A 20,010-nucleotide genomic window follows, 5' to 3' on the forward strand; every position below is an offset into this window, starting at 1 on the left:
AACTGAACAAGGGGTTTCTTTTGTTAAGGAATCCTTTGAATGGAAAATGAAGGTAAAACTTCTGGCAAACCAATTCAGGACATGGTGAATTAAATGTGGCTCTTCTTCGCCGAGAACCGCACTGTTTTTCTGCGGAACTCTGTTCTGGATGGTGGTGCAGACAGCAACCTGAAGGCGGGCCAGCAGCAGTCAGGGGCTCTCTGCGGTTCTCGGCTCAGACTCACCTGATTCCTCAGCCGCATCTCCCCTGCTTAGAGCTGGGTCACACCTGCCCTGCCCCCGGCGTGCCGCTCTGGGCTCTGAGAGCTGAGTGTGCGTGGTTCCAGCTCAGAGAAGTGTTGGCGGCGGGTGCTGAGGGAAACGGGCTCGGGCCCCCTGGGGCCTGTTGCCCAGAGTCACCGGTTATGAGCCCGGGCAGCCAGGACTGACTGCTTGTGAGTAACCAGGTGTCTTGGTTTCCGATAACCGATCACCACAAACTCAGGGTGAATGTGTCCTGGAACCTCGCCGTATGCAGGGCATTAACATACGCTCCATATCATGTATGTAATTCACATGTAATGTGATCAACAACAGCACTCAGCGCCAGGGTATGTGCACGTTCGCCTGAGATGCATCCAGGGATCCCAACTGGGCTTCCCCAGGGTCCTGGTTCTGCTCATGGAGCAGGTAATCTCTGGCCGGGGTGGGGGTCGGGGTGGTGGGGGATATAGGAATCACCTAAACTCTCATCGTGACAAAGTCTCCGCTGGGTCTGGAAAATTCTGTGAAATTGCTGGTGAAGCATTTTCACGTTCGTTTCTGTATATGCCCTTCCCTGTATTCCCCAGGCCAGGTTAGATTCAGCCCAAAGAGACTTTTCCTGTCTTCCTCCGGTTATCATGGTTTGTGCCCTCCTGGGCTGAATGAGTCTGTGACATCATTATCAGCTGGTGGGCACTGTGCCCCTTGAAGACAGGTGGCACGCCCGGAGGCATTTCTGTTGTCCTAATGGAGGGAGGCGCAGCTGGCCTCTAGTGGAGGGGCACAGGAGCTACGTCAGGAATGGTCATCTGACCCCACTTGTCAGCGGTGCTGCCTGTGAGCAATGCTGGCTGGACACGTAATCGGGCCCCTTTCACGTCGGAACCCACCCCATCTCCAGCACAGCGATGTGTCTGGAGGTTTCCCTTTGGGGGCCTAGTGGGTGACGTGCAAAGTCCGTGGTGGTATTTCCCGTCAACAGTGGTGGAGACAGATGTGTACCAAGCTTCGCATCACTTCTCACTGAAGTTAACAAATGTGACACGCAGTGTCTTCTGCCCACCAACTCTGTGGAGCTAATAGGTGTAACTGCTGTCAGGAAGTCAGGTTCAGACATGCATGGAAAGGAAATACGAGCAACGCTCGCACATGTCTTAAACGCGGGCTGAGAGATACACGTCTGAAACTCTGATTTTGAATTTGAATATTGCTTCTGAATTATGTCTGCCTCCCTTCTTGTTTCTGCGGCCCCCCTCCTTGGCGTCACTTTCATAAGCCCACTCCTTGTGCCCCAGCCTGTGCGTCCCCCTGACTCCCTGTTCCCGCTGTCCTGTAGGGGGACCACCCTGGGTCCTCCCTTCCCAGCTCTCCGTTCCTGGGCAGGTCACCGCCACCCTCGCCGCCCCACCCAGGACCTCTTACCCCTTTCTGAGGCACACTGCGATTGCTTCAGTTCTGAGTCTCAGGGAATTTTACCCCTATCATTTGACTGGCTTCTTGAGTGTCGCTTTAGGTCCAACCTGGTCCTCTCCTCTGCGTCATAAATCCACATTAGGACGGAACAGGGCTTTTAGAGAGAAACCTCTTTGTGAAACTGAAGCTTTCAATCTGTGTAGCTTTCATAAAATTCCTTGGTCTGGAAAAAACCCTCCGTACAGCCAAACTTGAAGTCCGGCTTTTCTGCCATGTGACATGCAGGGTGGCGGTGGGGTGAGATTAGTGAGCGGGAGGAGGGGTCCCGGCTCTCTGACTGGGCTGCAGACCCCAAGGGTGCCTCTGTGACTCACACATCCTTCATCTCAGCTCCTGGGGCCATTTCAGGGTCTTGACCTCCCTGGGGGTGGTGCTGGGTCAGCCTCATGATCCAGGAATCTCCTGGTTAATCAACATTCATTTTTAACCATCAGCCTGCTCTTTCAGTGTTGCCAAATAGTAGGACACCTTCCTGGCTCAGGGTCCCTCCTCCCGGCCACCTCCTGTTTCTTTACAGAAGCTAAAACACTTGAGGACCGGGCTGTAGGGAGCAGGGGAGCCAACTGCCCAGCACTTGATATCTGGAACCCAGAACCACCGACCGCCCTTCTCTGGGTTCCTTGTGCCCCCCACCCCCAACCACCTCCTAGGACCTCCCAGGTCATTCTCAGAGGACCTGATCTCTGACATCCCCGGGAAGACCTAGATCTAAAATGCTGTTTCCCTCTGGGTCTGGCTGAAGAGCTTTATCATTTGTGCATAATCGCACCCCCCTTGAAGCCTCACCTTCCCTTTAGAAATCTGTCTAGACACTGCGGTTGATGGTATGGACACAAAATCAAGTCAAGGAGAATGAGGCTGTCCTAAGGCCGCTCACCTAGTGGAGAAGGAAATGGCAACCCACTCCAGTAGTCTTACCTCAAGAATCCCAGGGAAAGCGGAGCCTGGTGGGCTGCCGAATATGAGGTCGCAGAGTTGGACATGACTGAAGCGACTTAGCAGCAGCAGCAAGGCCGGTCACCTAGCGGGAACCATACAGAACACGGAAGCTCCTCCATAAAGTCCGTCCAGAGTGAAGTGTCTGCCAGGGACTTTCTTGGGGAATTTGTGTGTGGCTGCCACCATCTAGATGTTTTCTCATAACATCTAGGAGGTACCTCTGAGCACTTCTGGTGTTCTCATCACCTGTGAGGCACCTCAGGTCCCATCTCCCAGCCCAGTGCCACGCTCATGGGAGAGGCTCAGATGTCCCTGCTATTTGAGTTGACAATCTTCATTATGCAAGGACGGAGCACTCATGGGGGAAACAAGTTTACAGGGAGAAAGGCCTTCAAAGTAAAGGAAGAAAATACTTTAAAGAAAGGTTTTTTAAAGTTACAGAAGAAACAAGTTTAGAGGGAGAAAGGCCTTCCAAGGTCAGGGAATCTTTGCAGAACAGGGCCATGCTCAGCACTGCTCTTTGTAGGCTGCTGAGAAATGGCATCTGAGTGCCCGCAGGCAGAGAGGCAGGCATGGTCCTTGGCTAACAGTACCCAGACAGGGCTCACTGGGCTGAGAGTTAGGAGGCCAAGGGGGACTGACCGTGCTGGTGGTGGGAGATGGTGCTCTGACGGGTGACCCAGACCTGCTGCGGTGCGCTTGCCAGGACCAACTCGGTTTCTTCTCTAGAGCTGAAAGTCAGATCACCATATAAAGACTCTGAAAAAACTCTGCTTCCCGGAGGCCTGGGTCGGCCCACACTGACCCCCACTCCCGCCCCTCACTCACCCCGCGACCGATACCAGCCCCCACCCTCACCCTCCACACCCCACCCCCCTGACCCGCACCTCCACCCTCTGCATCCGTGGAGGCCAGAACCAGAACCAGAGCTCCCAGGGCGTGGGCAGAACCTCAAGTTGTGGGCGGGGCAGGGTTGGAGGAGGCCCCGCCCTTCGGGCTCTGTTCGCAGGGCCTCCTGGACCAGAGGCCACTCCTTGCTGGGAGCTGTTAGAGTCTGGAGCTGAGGAGGCAGGTGAGCCCCTCCCGCGAGAGAGAGCTGAAGTGGAGCGGACAGGCTCAGGGCCCCTCTAGAAGGTGGGGACCCAGAACCCGCTGCCCTGCCACCTGGAGGCAGAAGGGTGACTGCCTTGTTGAAGGATGGGGAACTGGGTAAGTGGATCTTTCAGAGGTCCCAGAGCCTCGGAGGGGCTGAAGGGGCTCTCAGGTCTGGCAGGAGGATGAGCCGTGTTGGCCAAGTGTGTTTGAGCCCGGGGCGGGGCCAGGCAAGAGCAGGGCGCCTCCGCCTTCCGCAGTGGAGAGAGGTGGGGAGTGGGGACACTCTGTTCTCAGGCTCCGAGGGGCAGCAGGGAGAATGCGGGCCAGAATAGACGTGGGGTCAGGGCCAGCCTGGCTGGAGAGCTTTAAGGGGACAGGAGGCAAGGCTTGGTGGTGGCTGTGGGGGGCTGGATTGGGCCGGGAGGACACAAGGCCCCCTCAGGGCCTGAGGCCAGCCGTGGTGTGAGTGAGGGTCTCATTACCAAGGAAAGACAGCCAAGGTGGGCTGGGGGCTGATGGCCGTGCCATGTCCGGTCCATGTCCGGTTTCAGGAGGGCCTGGGCCACCCCGCCCGCCTGCCTGACCCCCTCTGACCTCCCCTGCCTCTCCCACGGCCTCAGTGCTCGCCCTGGCTGCACCCCGTCACCCTGACGGTCCTCTCCTGAACACCTGTCTTTAGTCCTTTCCTCTCCTGTGTCCCTCGGGACCTGGTTTCCAATGTCAGGCTCGGTGTCCGCTGATGGCTGTTGAGGGAAGGAAGGAGGGAGCCTTCAAATCCCGTTTCTGTTAAAAATTGAACTGAAAAATTTAAAGAAAAGCACAGGGCTTGGGCCCCACGTCCCGTGTCCGAGGGTCCCTGAGGGCTGGGGAGCGGAGGGCAGGCGCCCTGAGCTGGGCCAGGGTTCAGGGGCACTTGCTGACCATCAGGACCCGAGGCCCGGCTGGCACGGAGCAGCCGCTCTAGGTGGAAATTCCTCGCCTCACAGCCCATTTCCTCCCGGATTCCAGCCTGTCTGGCTCCAGTTCAGCTTCTCAAACATTTCTCAGCTATCAGCTGGGAAATGGGGAGCCCTAGTCTGCTTCATAACTGAACATCTCCCAGGGGTTCCTCAGGAGTATGTGCAAGGATACACGGGGACTTGTGGGGACCCGGCAGAGGGAAGACCCCCTGAGAAGGAAGTGGCAGCCCACTGCAATATTCTCGCCTGGCAAATCCCACGGGTAGAGGAGCCTGGCGGGCTACAGTGCATGGCCACGGGCTTGCAAATGGTTGGCTATGACTAAGTGAGCACACACACACTGGCAAAAGGCAAGGTTTCAGGCATTCTGTCCATATGAGGGATCCCGCTCTGTGTCCACGGCCTCATAGTGTGCTGTCTGCTGCCCACATGTTCTCTCTTTCAGAAGGACCAGGCCTTGAGCACGTTTCACGCCTGAATCTCTGGGCGGGGCTGCTGCAGTTTCTCTGCAAGTACTGCTGGGCCATCAGATCTGAAAAGCTTGTAAATACTGTGGATTGCTAACCAGATATGCTCTGTGTCATCTGGATTACTTCTGTTGTTTGTGGGAAACATCCCAGGGGTCGCTGTCTCTAAGGAAGCCAGACAGATATAGATAGCTGCCTGGAGCTTATATGCTGGAACTTATTTCATGTTCTCCATTGGAGGCCAGAAGTTCCACCCCTGGACTCGTCTAGAGCTTTGCATTACAGATGTTTAGTAAATATCCACTTAATTAGCGTGAATCAGTAAGCAATTGACCTAATCATCGCTGGTCTCACCCATTAGGGTGTCTTTTTTTGTTATACATCTAAGCCCCCAGTGCACTATTTTCAGACAGCGTTACCAATCTGCTTGCATCTCCACCAGGGACTCAGGCAAACATTCTCTGGCATTTCATGAGTCAGGCAATGCTGGAAAATTCACTTAGAAACAATCCTATTAGTGGTGCAAACGTCCCGGTAGAACCTGCGGTGAGGAGGTGAGCACCCTCTCCTTCTGTGTTGGAGCTGAAGCCTCAGCAGGACAGAATGCTGACTGACCCAGGGGGACGTTTAAGTGGCTGCTCTGCGGTCTGGTCTTGGGTGAGTTGCTGTGTGTGTCAAAACTAACTTGTGTTAAGTGACCTGGATATGGGTTGCGACGTGCTTTTTAAATGTATCTTCGCCAATGTATTATTTCCAACATTTGAAAGAAAGGTTATTTTCAAAAAGAAAGCACAGTGAATGAAAACACTGACTTGTAACAATCCCCAATTCACAAATGACAAAGCTGTGTTTAGACCCTCAGTCAGCCTCCTTTGTTCGTGGTTCCAGATCACTGGCTGGAAATTCAGACTGCCTGACGCATGCCTAACAGGCTCTGTTTACTTGTACTTTCCAGGGAGTGCTGAGTCCTTTGAAATGGAAAGAGAAGAAAGCAGCCCCCTACCTGGGGACAAGTGGGGAAAGAACATGTCCTTTTCTTTCTGAGGATCAGGGGTTCTGTCAGGGTTAGCACCAGGGATGAATTGGGCAGGGTCACAAAGACAAACTTTGTGGGCATCATCTGCACATTTGAAGAGAATTCTCTAAACACGAGACACCAACTGTTTGGCTGCAAGTTTTCCTTTCGTTTTAGATTGGAAGGATTCATCAACAAAAGAAACACTTGTCATACACAATACACAATTCCAATATTTAATAGAGGGTCATCTGGTTTGATTTCAATGTGCGGTCATTAAAAGAAGAGACATAGAAACAATAGGGAGAATTAACAGTGTATCCATCACCAAACTGGGCTGACAGCCTACACTCAGACTTGAACAGTCCTGTGTGTGCGTATTAAGTCCGAGTCTTTGCAATGGTGCCAGGCTCCTCTGTCCATGGGATTCTCCAGGCAAGGATACTCCAGTGGGCTGCCTTTTCCTTCTCCAGCAGGTCTTCCCCACCCAGGAATCGAACCTGGGTCTTCTATGCTGCGGGCATAGATTCTTTACTCTCTGAGCCACCAGGGACGCCCCCAGCTCTCCCAGGTTTCCAAACTGAACCTGTCATGTTTCAGACGAGGTCGCTAATTTCCCCACTGCGGTCACCGGCGCCCTGTCCGCCCTCCAAGGCTGCGCTGGGCGGGCAGGCCAGGGTCCCACCGTGCTTGGTTCACAGGGGCCTCTGTGCACCGGGAGGAGTGCGCCTGGCTTCGCGCAGAGACTCAAGCCCACGTGCCCGGGCGGCGCCTCTCAGGACCAAGTATCAGCCCGTGCGCCCCGCGAAGACCCGGGCTCGCCCGCTGAAGGCCTCCTAGGGCCGGGCCTTCGCTCGTCCTGCGGCCCCGGGTAGCGGTCCCCGCACTGGGGCCGGCCCGGACCCGCGGCTCACCTGGCGCCTGGCTCGCCCCTGCTGTTCGGCCCCGCCCAGCCGTGCGGCAGGGCTCTCCGGTCCAGTTTGGTCCCTTCCGGCCAGGCCCGCCCTTCCGGCTCGGCCCGGCGCCTCCCGCTGGATCCGGCCCTCGGGTCCTGACCGCCCCGCCCTCCCTCTCGGCCCCGCCCATTCCACGCGTTCACGCCTTCCTGTCCTGCCCGCCCCGCGCCCCGCTCTGCCCCGCCCCTCCCTCTAGGCCCCGCCCCCGGGCCCGCCCCTCCCTCTAGGCCCCGCCCCTCCTCGCCCCTCCCGCTCGGGTTCGCCCTTGACGCTCGGCCCTCGCCCTCCGGTCCGGCCCGGCCCGGCCCGGCCCTCCCGGCGCGGTGTTTTGGCCCGGCGACTCTGCCGCGCCCCGCCCGCTCCGGCCGCGCTCGAGGACCTGTGGGGAGGTAGGGGCCGCGGAACGGGCCTGCGCGCGAGGCGGGCGGCGGGCGGCGGGCGGCGGCGGGGGTGCGTGCAGGGCTAGGTTTCCTTTCGAGTCCCGCGGCCGCGGCGGACGTGGCGACCCGGTCAGTGTGGCGGCGCCGCCGGCCGGGACCGGGGAGCGGAGGACCCGCAAGGGGCGGCACCCAGCCTTCCCGGGCCCCGCGCGCCCAGGTACCCTGTGCGAGCGCCGGGCGTTGCGGACCCGGGGGACGGGGCGGAGGCCGGAGGGCGGATAGGAGCCGGCCGGAGTGCCCAGGCGGACCCGGGGCCCAGCTGTCTCCTGCCCACCGCGCGGCCTGCGCTCAGGGTCCCTCAGGCCTGCGAGGATGATCGTGAGGACCGTTTCAGAGCTTGTTAGGGCTGATTTTGTTTTCGCTAGACACGCTGCAGGCGCAGTATTCCGATAGTGGGCATCTTCAGGGCCAAGAGGGCCTGGGAGAAACTTTAGTCGCACCTGGGTGCTCTATAAGTTGGCACCTTGTTATGCCCAGTGTCTGAGTCCCCAAAACTGAGAGAATAAGACTTCCACAGCAATGCAAAAGCATAAAGGGGTTTATTGCTAGCTCGAGTTAGGGCCCAAGTCTCATCCAGCACAGTGGAATCTTGACGACGGCCCGAGCTCTAAATCACAGCTGCTTATATGCAGGCGGTCTTTTGTCTCAGCAATAGTGTAGTTGGCGTGTGGTGACTGACTCAACCTTGGGTCATCGTGGTGACTGACTTAACCTTCGCGTCATCGGGGGGGACCTTGGTGTCACTGGGGACCTTGGTGTCACTGGGGACCTTGGTGTCATCGGGGACCTTCGCGTCATCGGGGGCCTTGTGGGGCTTCCCAGAATTGTGACTCATGCTCACAAGAACCTGAAGCTTAGGTCTAGTGTGGCCTGTCGAGCCTGTAATGGCTCAGGTCAGGTCCCAACAACCTGAGTTACTTTCTTCCCTTCTCTCTCCGCCCACCCCCCATAAAGTTCTAGTTTGAGGGGAAAAAAAAGTATGGGAGATGAACGTTCACATGCTGCCAGGAATACTGAGCTGCTGGGGGAGGCTGGGTTCTGCTGGGACTGGCCAGACTGTGTACCTCCCCGCTGGTGTGCTTTAAGGCTGAGACAGAGAGGGCGTGTGAAAAGTATCCCTTGGATTGAGGTCCCCATAAACAGGAAGGGCTGTGGTTATCAGTGTTCTGGGGGTGGCGTGTCCAGGATTCCCCACAATTGGTGACTAACTGCACCCTCAGCGTTATACCACCCCAGAGAAAGGCCATGGTTTCAGTCATACTGGCCATGTAAACTAAGTATTTAGAACCACATGAGGCCAATTCCAGTCCTAAGTGTTGTATTGCAGCGCAGCTTCTGGCCTGATCACTCCAGCCAGTACAGTAGAGAGAAACGAGGGTAAATGGAGCCACTGTTGTTTTCTGCTTGCACTAAGAGCGCGCTAAATACACAAAGGGCTTGCTGTCAGACCCCGGGAAGCCCACACACCTCGCCCACCACGCTTTCTGGACACGAGAAGGAAAAGCGTGTGCAGTTCTATTCACCATTTATTGAACACCGACTGTGGGCCAGGCGTCAGTTGCCGTAACCCCCTCAGTAAACCTATAGAGTAGAAAGAACCGTCCGGATTACACATTAGATAACACACACACACACACACACACAGAGACCAGGCGGGGACAGCGCAGGAGCCAAGTCTCCAGTAAACCAGACTCTATGGGGATTAAGACTCCCTCGATCCACCCCGGGGCTTCCCTAGTGGCGTTAGTGGTGAAGAACCCGCCCGCCAGTGCAGGAGACATAAAAGACATGGGTTTGAACCCTGGGCCAGGAAGGACCCCTGGAGGAGGTCGTGGCAACCCACTGCAGTATTCTTTCCTGGAGAGTCCCATGGACAGAGGAGCCTGGCAGGCTGTAGCCCACGGGGTCATGAAAGAATCGGACAGGACTTAGTGGCTAAACAGCAATTCCTAATTACACTGGAAACACTGGGGCACCACTCTGTAGCATCATTTGCACAGTGTGAAAAGAAATGGCGGTCTTACTTTGTCCCTATTGGAAATGAATGGTTCTCGAACAGTTCAAGTTTCTATTTGAAAAAGGAGGTTTTAGTTTGCTGTCCTCCCCTCTCTCTCTCTGTCTCGTATTTGGGGCGGGGGCGCTGCCACAGGGATGAGGGGTGGACTGCAGAGCCATGACCTGCTGCTCAGCCCTCACTCTGCTCCTTGGAGCCCAGCAGAACTAAGCTGCTTTTTAAATCAGCTCTTTCGGGAGCTGCTTTTGCTCCATTCTTTCCCATGTTGGACTACTTCCTTGATTCTGGCTGCTCTGCAGGTCAGCCGTCACAGAGTTTGCTAATTATGCTCATTTTGTGTTGTTTCTGATAGCCTTGTTCCTGAGTTGAGTCTGCAGGGCCTGAACTATCAGAGCAATTCCGACCAGCACTGAGGACCAAGACTCTCTCGAGTCCCTGCCTGGGGGGCTCGGTGCTGCCTCTGGTGTTCTGTGTCAGTGCCCCGGGCAGTGCACGAAGCGGCGCTTCCTGTTTGATTTTGGGGCCTACATCAGCGTGGGCTGTTCACTTACCTCGCGATTCATGCATTTTCTGCCATCAGAGTATCCTGAACAAACCTCTGGGCCTCACCTCTTCATTCCTTCCTTTTCAGTTTAGCGATTTTACAGGGAGTGGGTATGCTCTCCCCTTTAATGACCATCAGCAACTGTTGTCAGTGCAGAAAAAGAACTATTACCAGCCTCGCTGTGGCCTTTGAAGACCAGTGACCTTCTGCTTTCCTCTGTATTAGTGTTAAGCTATTGGATACTAAGGCCTGTCCTGCGGGCTCAGTGGAAAGAATCCTTCTGCCAGGCAGGAGCCTCGGGTTCATCCCTGGGCCGGAAAGATCCCCTGGAGGAGGAAATGGCAACCCACTCCAGTTTCTTGCCTGGAAAATCCATGGACAGAGGGGCCAGGTAGGCTGTAGTCCACGGAGTCACGAAAGAGTCAGACGTGACTCAGCTACTGAGCAAGAAACTGGATACTAAAGATGGAAGAGAATCTGTAGGGATAGTGTTTCCTCTCCTCTAGGTTCTTCCTGGCTGGTCGAATAATTAAATGGACCTCAGACAAATCGATAGCAGAAAACCAAGCCCACTGAATCTTGTGCAAACCTCGAAGAAACAAGGCTCAGGAAGTGACCAGGCAGGCAGCTTTGTGTGTGTGAAGATTTGACGAGACAAGGGGTTTGCCTGGGGCAGCAAGATCGTGAAGTAACAGGGTTTGCTGGTCTCTTGAACAGCCTTTTCAGCCTTTCGTTCCCCTCTTTGGGCGTAAAGATGTCTCTCTGCCTCCTGGTACAGGAGGGTATTTCCACGGGGAGATGTATTTTCAGCTCCAGGGGGAACAGAAGAAGGGCAGCATATGCTTTCTGCACCAGCTGTTTCTCAAGTCGCTTTACTTCAGAGCAGTCAGTGTGCTGCAGTGGAGTGTTCTGGGGTGAGCTGCCCTGCACCCTTCAGGAGCGCAGATTACCTGGTGCGTCCCCGTCCTCATGCAGGGAGCAGAAATCAGGGAGCTGATGCAGGGCCCGGAGCGGGGCTGCCAGCCCGCACGTCCTGCGGCTTCGGGCCCTGTCCTCGGGCTCACCTGCTTGTTTCTACCAGGTCGGTATCTAGGACTGATGCTGCTTTCTGTTGAAGAACTGGGGATCTCTCAGCTGTCATCCCTTCTCACCTGGCAGAGAGGCCCTGAACCCTCACATACCTCCGCCCAGCCCCACAGTGTCCTGTTCTGCACCAAACACCCTCCGTGTCGGGGCTGCCGACCTCCGAGGCCGGGCCCTGGAGGTGGACGTGGGTGCGTCCCAAGGCCCTTGTCCCCAGTGGAGTCAGCAGGGCCTGGGCCTGGGGCAGCAGGGGAAACCCCGAGGAAACCGAGTTTTGTGCGTGTACCTGTTTTCTCTTCGAAGCAAAGCATCAATGCTAAAAACAGTTAAGAGCAGAGTGAGACACAGTCGACCTGTAGCCTGAATTTGCGTGACACTGATTTTAAATCCGTCCTTTCAGCCTCGCCACCATGGATGCGCTGTCAGAAGCAAACGGCACCTTTGCCTTGACCCTTCTGAAAAAGCTGGGTGAGGACAACTCGAAAAATGTGTTTATCTCGCCCCTAAGCCTCTCCTCTGCCCTGGCCATGGTCCTCATGGGGGCCAGGGGCAACACCGCAGCCCAGATGTGCCAGGTACGTTCGGGAAGCAGGTTGTGGGCGGCGGCTGATGCTCTTTCTTCGGTCGGTGAGCCGGTGTCCGCGATCCGAATCCAAAGGTCTTGCTCCACAGCCTGGCCTACTCCCCTGTGTCCCCCTCCCTGGGCGCACCCTCCAGTGTCTGTCTGGCGTGTGGCCTGGGGCTCCTGACAGCGCAGCACCCGATTCCAGCAGGACAGGCTTGAACGAGCAAGCGTTCATCGAGCCTCTGCTCGGACCCGCTGCTCAAGGCCCTGCTGGCCGAGGCCCGTCCTGCCGAGATGCCCAGAGCCAGCCCTGGGCGGGCTACACAGGGTGTGGACATCAGCTCCTGGGCCACAGTGATGGTGGGGCATTGACCTCTGGCCCCTGGGGGTCACAGCCTTCCCACATGTGGGGTGCCCTTACCCTTCCCAAGGTCCTGGGGTCCAGAGGGCCTCCAGGTGTAACAGAGTCCTGATCCCGCCCTTGAGCCTGGGCTCTGAGTTTGACCTCTGCCCTAAGGCCATCACTTTCAGGGTCCTGTGCCAGCTGGAGAGGCTGGGAGTGAGAAACACTTGCCCCCTCCACCCAGCAAGTGTCAGGACGCAAATACGCGGGTGCTCCTGCTCAGTCATCTCTGACTGTTTGCTTCCCCGTGGACGGCAGCCCTCCAGAATCCTCTGTCCATGGGGTTCTCCAGAAAGAACACTGGCGTGGGTTGCCGTGTCCTCCTCCAGGGCATCTTCCCGACCCAGGGATGGAACCCACGAGTCTTGTCTCCTGCCCCGGCAGGTGGATCCTTTCCCAGTGCGCCACCTGGGAGACGCACGTATTCCCTTTAAGTCCTGCTGAAAAGGGAGCAGTCCCCTCTTGAGCTCGGCACTGTCTCCCCTCCCGCTCTCCCAGGCTCTGAAGGGGCCGCCCTCTCTCTGGGCACCTCCTGTGCAGATTCCGACTCCAGGGGGAGGGCCGGCCTTCCCGCCCTTCACAGGCCTCTCTCCAGGGCTCCCGCCCGACCTCCTCTCCTCCAGCAGTGGTGCCCCCAGCCCTCCAGCCTCAGCCAGCTGCTGGGTACAAAGCCCGTGCCCAGGCTTTAGCTATGTGTTACTGTGGATCGGTGCCAGACAGCTGTCTGGACCTTCTCTCTGTGGCTCCCGAACAGACCACCCACGACCGGGAGTGACCGGGACCATGCCTGGGACTCTGCGGCCTGGGCGCACGGTGCCTGCTGGGCTCCTCCTGGTGTAGGAGCGGCCCCGATCCGCTCGGCACTCTCCTCCATGTGTCCGCTCTGCCGCGTTGTCATGAGGCCGCAGCAGGATGGCTGGGCGTTTCTGCACCCTGGCAACAGGGGCAAGACAGCGAACGTGGAGTTGCCAGGCCTTTACAAAGGCCTCGGCCCAGAAGAGCCACTTCTTGTCCCAGTGGTCAGAGTCTGTTCCAAGGCCAGTCCAGACCCAAAGACGTGGCCTGTTTGTGCAGAGACGGGAGGCCTGTCCGAGTCCTGTCTGCAGGCAGACTGCGAGCACAGGGCCCTGGACTCGCCCAGGGGCATTTCTTCGCCCGCCGTCGCAGCCTGAGCCCGAGCGGGAGGCGGGCTGGGGGGCTTCCCAGAGCCACTGTGCCTTTATTTGCGTGAGTCTTGTTTCAAGCTGCGGTGAGGATCAGTGCGGTGCTTAGGCTGACTTCAGTGTTGTGTCCATTTCCTGTAGTCAGGGCGTACTGCAGTGGTGGGTTTTATCTGTTTTTGATTTCAGACGCTTTCTCTAAGCAAGAGCAGTGGCGGAGGTGAAGATGTCCACCCAGGTTTCCAGAAGCTTCTCAGTGAAGTTAATAGGACCAGCACACAGTACTTGCTCAGAACCGCCAACAGGCTTTTTGGACAGAAGCCTTACGATTTCCTCTTGGTAAGTCATACTCCCGATTGCCTGAAGCAGATAGAGACCGAAGTCCTGTGTAGACGGGAGGCGGGCCTTGTGGTGCAGAGAGGCCTTGTGGGCTGAGACCCACACGGTGGGCGGGATGTGGGACCCCAGTCACGACCTCACGCTTCCTGGAACCGTTCGGTCATTGCCTGTAAGAGGAGCCCTGTAACAGCCCTGTTCACGTGTTCCTGAAGCTTCGATGAGTTGATTGTCAGAGAACTAACACAGACCATACCACACTTGCAGGTGAGCTGGCCCAAACAGGGAAGTGATCGAATAGAATATTTCTGATGTTGTTTTTCACACGTTGGAAGTTTTTGGTGCATTGTGAGACGTTCAATTATTTAATACCTGTAAATATTTTGATTATCTTTTCCTATGCAGAATTTTTTTTTAAGTTTTTGTCTTTTTTTCTCTGGTTTTATTTAATTACAGTGCTTTCATGGTTTTAAAATTTTTTTCATACCCACCTCAAGTCATCTCTGAGTGGGTTCTTATGATATAAAAAGGCAGACAAGGCCAGAGTCCTCCCACTCTCGCCCCCGCCCTGCCCCCACGCCCAGTTTAAGGGCTTGTGCCCTGTACACAGAGAAAGTCTTTGCATCTCAGTACATGTGTGCCCGCTGTTGTTCAGTCACTGAGTCATGTCCGACTCTTTCTGAGCCCGTGGGCTGCAGCAGGCCAGGCTCCTCTGTCCTCTCTACATCCCAGAGTTTGCCCAGAGTCATGTCCATTGAGTTGGTGGTGCATCCGACCCCTCATCCTCTGTTGGCCCCTTCTCCTTGGCCTTCGATCTTTCCAGCATCAGGGTCTTTTCCAACGTGTTGGCTCTTCCTATCTGGTGGGCACAGGGATGGAGCTTCAGCCTCAGCAGCAGTGTGTGTCCGCCTCACCCTTTCTCAAGGTGGTGGGCGGCATGCTCAGGGGTGGCTGTACTGAGACACAGCCGCCAGCCCCTGGGTGGGTGTGGGGTGGGGCCCAGCCCGGGCCGAGTCGGCAGGGACCGTGTCTGTGTAGTTCTGTCCTGTGTGTGCTACTCAGATGGACTTTAGAAGGAAGGGACAGAGGAGGCTCTCAGATATCAGTGAATTCTGCCTCATTCCCACCCTGACGGCTGCAGCCCTTCCTCTCGTCCTCAGGAAGGGTAGTGGGTGGGCACGTCCACCCTCTGCTCAGCGCTACAGGCCTGCGCCTTTAACATTCTGATTGTTCATGAGACTGAGCAGCTTTGCATGTGGATCAAACATTTGTATCTTTTCTGAAAATTGCCTATTTATGTGTCCTTTGTGTAGTTTCAAATATGGGTTTTATGTCTTTTTTTTTTTAACTGAGTTCTTTGTATGTTTAGGATAACGATCTTATTCTGTTATATAACTTTTTTCATTATTTTCACACTTGTTTCATACTCTAAATTAACTGTTTTAAAACAGGTGGTACAAAGTGAATATAGTCAGCATGAGGTCAAATATTTGTAGGTTTGTACGGGCTGGTACGAATTTCTTTTACAACCTGATTTACTTGTTTTTATCCGTCTTAGCTCCATGCTTTATTGCCTACAAGTCTATTCTCACCTTTTTTTTTTTTTAGTTCTACCAGTTTATTGCTAGCAACCCATCTCCCTCCACCTTCATGCATGCATGCTCAGCCTCGAGACCCTATGAACTGCAGCCTTCCAGGCTCCTCCAACATTTGCAGGCTGATTCTTACCACTGTGCCACCTGGGAAACCTGTGATTTTACTGAGTTATTCATTCAGTGTAGCTGAAAACTGAGAATATGGATTGAAGGTTAATTGCACACATTCCTTTGTGCATTACACAAGTAACCGTCGAATGATCAGTGTTGAGGTTATTCGTGGTGAAGCAGTCAGCCGTTGGCGTTGTCTGTTTCTGTAGCCATGTGATTCTGTCATTCCGTCTCTCCTAGTCTTTCAAAGATGCCTGCCGCGTGTTCTACCAAGCAGGGATGGAAGAGCTGGACTTTGTCAGCGCTTCGGAGGAGTCCAGGAAGCACATAAACACCTGGGTAGCTGAAAAGACAGAAGGTGAGGACGTGTCACTACTTCTGTTTGCACAGTATTTGAATCGGTCTTATTTTCCATCAGTTCCTTCTCAAGACCATCGAATGTAAAAAGAAATGGCTTTTTTCTCTAAAGACCTGGAACTTTCAAATCCACTTCTGAAACTTAATCGGCAACCAATTTCTCTAGCTTTCCCCCTCCTCATCAATCTTCGGTGCACCTCTTCCAGAGCAATCACACTTTCACTTTTGGCTGTTGCTGTTAATGTTCCTATAGTCTGCCTTTTCACAAAGGGCAGAAGGCAGACTCTGGATGTGGCGCCACCTCCCTGCCTGTCCAGCAGAGCGCGTGCTCTGCGGGTCGCTGAGCATCACTGCAGGACACGCGGGCAGGCCCTGGGCCACCTGCGCTTCTTCGTTTCCGTGCTCTCCACACTGCCTTTGACCTCTCCCCTTCAGGAGGGTCCCCTCACGCTGTAGACAGAACATTCCTTTTTCTGTCCCTGTGAATAATTCTGCCCTTATTATTTGTTCATTTTATGTGTTTTATGCAACTCATTGTATCTTTCTGAGCAGAGACTTGAAGGTTTTTGTCCCTGATTTTGCTTTCAGGCCAGGCTCCCTGCATGGGTTTCCCTGGTGGCTCAGATGGCAAAGAATCACCTGCCAGAGCAGGATAGGCGGGTTGGATCCCTGGGTCAGAAAGATCCCCTGGAGGAGGAAATGGCAACCTGCTGCCGTACTCTTGCCTGGGGAACCCCAGGACGCAGGAGCCTGGTGGGCTACAGTCCACGGGGTCGCAAAGAGTGGGACCCAACTTATCGAGTAAACAGACAACTCGCTGCACGTGGTTGTCTGGGGGACAGTGAACCCTCTGGTCTGGGCACTGACTCCTCCAGGGGACGGGCCAGTAACTACCCTGCCCAGCACCTCCACCAGGAAACCCAGTTAGCTAACTGGTCCTTTAAAATCTTCCATGCAGGTAAAATTAGAGACTTGCTCCCTGCAAATTCGGTTAACCCCACGACACGTCTGGTTCTCGTGAATGCCATCTACTTCAAAGGAAACTGGGAAAAACAGTTTCCCAAAGAAAACACCAGGGAAAGGCCATTCAGAGTCAGCAAGGTGAGCAAGAATGTTTCATAAAGTGAAGGAGGTTTTGGAAACAGTCCCTGGGGTCCTCTTAGTTTATGGATCGTGCCAGGAGGCTGACCTTCAGGAACTTGAGCCTCTTGTGGCCTTGGCGGCCCAGATGTGGATCCGGGCAAACCCTGGCTTCCTCTCCCCCTGCTCCTCCTCTGAGGTATCATCAGGGGTGGTCCGTGCGGCGGGTGTTCCGTCTTGTATCGCACATCCCAGGGGGCAGCTCGCAGGTCTCTGGGCCTGCTAGATCCCCCAAGATCCAGTTCAAACTCCAGACTGTGGCTGTGACGCTCATGGTCCTGGATCCTACCGGCTGAGCCCTCCCGTCAGGCGCTACCTACACAGACGCCTTTCTCTGCAGGGCGTCCAGGAGCCTCCCTAGCGGTCTCCACGGCCCAGGTTCCTGGTTCCCGTGTCCCTCCTCTGACTCTCACAGAGCCCGTGGCCCCTCACAGTGGCTCTGATCCCCCAGAGCCCCTCGGGCCCGTGTGCAGGACCCGGGAGGTTGCTTGGAAGTTTTCCTGAGGACGGTGGCTGGGCTGAGAGTGGCAGGGGTAGGAAGCACAAGTGAGATTGCCGTGTGGTTTCCTGATCCTTGTATCTATTTACTCGGCTGTGCGGGGCTCCTTGCCACTTAGCCTTTCCTGCAGCTGCCCTGGCAGAGGCCCTCTGGGCTCGGGGCTCGGGCTTCTCCTGCTGGTGCTTCTCCTGGTACGGAGCTTGGGCTCTGTGCCCGTGACTGCAGGAGCTGCGGCTCCCGGGCTCTCAGCCCAGGCTCAGTAGCTGTGGCCCGTGGGCTTAGAAGCCCCTGGGCTGTGGGGTCTTCCCAGACCAGGGCTGGAGCCTGTGTCTCCTGCATTAGAAGGCGGGTTATTTGCCCCTGAGCCCCCAGGGCAGCGCTGTTGTCTTAAAACCAGAGCCCACATGGTTGTTCATGGGTCAGCTGTGGGCAGGAAGGCCAGGCGCCCAGGACACGGCAGGGTCTGACGGCGGGATGAGTGGTGTCACCATGAGCAGAGGTGGGAACGTACAGATGGAGCAGGCGGAGGGGACACGAGCCGCCAGTGTGCGAGCCGAGCTGGAGGCTCCTTTGCGTCCAGATGAGGATGTCAGTACAGCAGGAGCCGGGGGCGAGGTCCTGCCGGGAACGTCCGAGTGGAGCCCTCCTGGGTCAGCAGGAGAACAGCAGCCTGAGGCCTGAGCGCCGGGAACCAGGGGTGGGAGCTGGAGCCGCGCAGACGAGCTGACGACGTGGAGCTGAGGGGGGTCTGGAGACAAGACAGAGTGTGTGGGCGCAGGGGCCCGGCTCTGATGACTCGTCCCGCGTGTCCACGGGTCTTGTTTCAGTTAACGTTTATCCATTTCCTTTATAGAACGTGGAGAAACCTGTGCAGATGATGTTTAAGAAGTCCACCTTTAAAATGACCTACATTGAAGAAATAAGCACCCAGATTCTGGTGCTTCCCTACGTCGGCCAAGAGCTGAACATGGTCATCCTGCTGCCCAGTGAAAGCACTGATGTGTACACGGTAACCAGGCAGCCGTGGCCCCAGAGCCCGAGGTCTCGTCTGGATCCCTGCCGGGCACCTGGCTCCGGAAACTCGTGTGGGGCCCACAGGGCGCGGTGTGTGGGTCACAGCGGAGGGTCCCTGGGGAAGGGCTGCTGCAGACCCTGAGATCTTCTACCTTCTCCTCCAGGTGGAGAAGGCCCTGACCTACGAGAAATTCGTTGCGTGGACAAAGCCCGATGCGATGGACGAGGAGGAGGTGGAGGTGTTTCTTCCCCGGTTCACGCTGGAGGAGAGTTATGACATGGAGTGTGTCCTCCGAGATCTGGGCATGACCGACGCCTTCGAGGAGGCCCGAGCCGACTTCAGTGGGATGTCGTCCCAGCGAGACCTGTACCTGTCCAAGGTCATGCACAAGTCCTTCGTGGAGGTCACCGAGGAGGGCACGGAGGCCGCGGCTGCCACGATGGCCAGCTTCATGCTGAAATGCCTGAGGATCCTGCCCCGGTTCTGTGCCAACCGCCCCTTCCTCTTCTTCATCCAGCACGGCAAGACCGGGGCCATCCTGTTCTGTGGCCGCTTCTGCTCACCGTGACAAGGTGGTGGGGACCCCCAGTGCCCCTCACCGTTCTCCCCGATCTCTGCGAAGAGCTGAAACCCCATGTGACCTTGGTGAAGGGCCACAAGAAAGGGCTGATCGAGACCGCCTGTGAGAGCTGACTCATTGGAAAAGACCCTGATGCTGGGAAAGACTGAAGGCAGGAGGGGGAGCGGACGGCAGAGGATGAGATGGTTGGATGCCATCACCAACTCAATGGACATGAGTTTGAGTAACTCCGGGAGTTGGTGATGGACAGGGAGGCCTGGTGTGCTATAGGCCATGGAATCGCAAAGAGTCGGACACGAATGAGTGACTACACTGCACGAAGCTTTCTGCAGCCGCCCGTGTTCCCTGCTGAGGCGTGGGGCCCGCACCCAGCCGATGCTGAGGTTCAGGTGGAGAGCGGTGCGGGGTCCACTGGCCTCCCTGTGGCGTCATCAGGAGCTGGGCTCCCTCTAACCTGGTGGTGTGACCCACATTCGCAGCCTGTCTCTAGTCCGCTGTCTCTGTGTGCCCAAGTCAGCACCTGAGCCATGAGGAGAGACAGGCTACAGAGACGCTGCCGTTGGGAGCCGGCAGTGGGTCCAGTGGCGTCAGCGCCCGCCTCCCCCCAGCCTGTGCCCACTGTCGCCTGAAGGGAACTGTATGTCCAGCCAGGGTCCGAGGCATCTGTCCTTCGTCCCCATCAGGCCATCAGCAGGAACCTGTGAGGATGGACGCCGTGGTCCCGGGTGTTACAGAGCCTGTCACGCAGCTCGGCCTCTGCCGTCTCTCTCTTAGCCGGACCTACTGCACTACATGTTGGGCAGTTTCCTCAAACTGGATTTTTCAATTTGATCCTATTAAAATTTTAGTAGAATTGCCTTATAATATCCCGTGTGTTTGTCATCAATAAACTCGGAATTCCTGTCCTCGTCACAGTCCTTCCCTGGTGGCTCAGGCCGGGAAGAGTCGCCTGCAGTGCGGGAGACCGGGCTTCGGTCCCTGGGTTGGGAAGGTCCCTGGGAGATACTGGCTCCCCACTCCA

At 56.2% G+C, this 20,010-nt stretch overlaps 2 protein-coding genes and 1 long non-coding RNA gene across 4 annotated transcripts in view; 2 read left to right on the forward strand and 1 right to left on the reverse strand.

The window, feature by feature from the left end:
- Positions 1 to 3,684: 3,684 nt before the first annotated feature.
- LOC114109616 (serpin B6-like) lies at positions 3,685 to 19,894 on the forward strand. Of its 2 annotated transcripts, none has more exons than XM_060403813.1 (7): positions 3,685 to 3,864; positions 11,629 to 11,803; positions 13,546 to 13,695; positions 15,639 to 15,756; positions 16,714 to 16,856; positions 18,248 to 18,403; positions 18,573 to 19,894. In XM_060403813.1, the coding sequence occupies exons 2-7, from the start codon at positions 11,639 to 11,641 to the stop codon at positions 18,975 to 18,977; spliced, it is 1,137 nt and encodes a 378-aa protein (XP_060259796.1). In that variant the 5' UTR covers positions 3,685 to 3,864; positions 11,629 to 11,638; the 3' UTR covers positions 18,978 to 19,894. The 2 variants fall into 2 exon arrangements, with proteins under 2 accessions (XP_060259796.1, XP_027814508.2); XM_027958707.3 differs by lacking the exon at positions 3,685 to 3,864 and adding an exon at positions 7,415 to 7,536 and having other exon boundaries at positions 18,573 to 19,853.
- Positions 3,685 to 20,010, forward strand: part of LOC101123244 (serpin B9) — a 36,631-nt gene continuing 20,305 nt past the window's right edge. Inside the window, exon 1 of the mRNA XM_060403816.1 lies at positions 3,685 to 3,727. The gene's annotated coding sequence lies outside the window, so the exon portion shown is untranslated. The remainder of the gene's footprint in view (positions 3,728 to 20,010) is intronic.
- On the reverse strand, positions 6,414 to 7,226 carry LOC132658325 (uncharacterized). The gene is made up of 2 exons (XR_009597783.1): positions 7,106 to 7,226; positions 6,414 to 6,777 (listed from the first exon to the last, which is right to left on the reverse strand). It is a non-coding gene; the product is annotated as an uncharacterized LOC132658325 (long non-coding RNA).

The sequence above is a fragment of the Ovis aries genome, chromosome 20, assembly GCF_016772045.2.
Source record: "Ovis aries strain OAR_USU_Benz2616 breed Rambouillet chromosome 20, ARS-UI_Ramb_v3.0, whole genome shotgun sequence".
In the NCBI taxonomy this organism is placed as follows: domain Eukaryota; kingdom Metazoa; phylum Chordata; class Mammalia; order Artiodactyla; family Bovidae; genus Ovis; species Ovis aries.

Bases quoted from the DNA above. Each gene is read 5' to 3' on its own strand.
- LOC114109616 (XM_060403813.1), top strand. From the start codon at position 11,639: ATGGATGCGCTGTCAGAAGCAAACGGCACCTTTGCCTTGACCCTTCTG. The intron at 16,857-18,247 runs GTGAGCAAGAAT...TTTCCTTTATAG, and splicing joins GGCCATTCAGAGTCAGCAAG to AACGTGGAGAAACCTGTGCA. The intron at 18,404-18,572 runs GTAACCAGGCAG...CTTCTCCTCCAG, and splicing joins AAAGCACTGATGTGTACACG to GTGGAGAAGGCCCTGACCTA.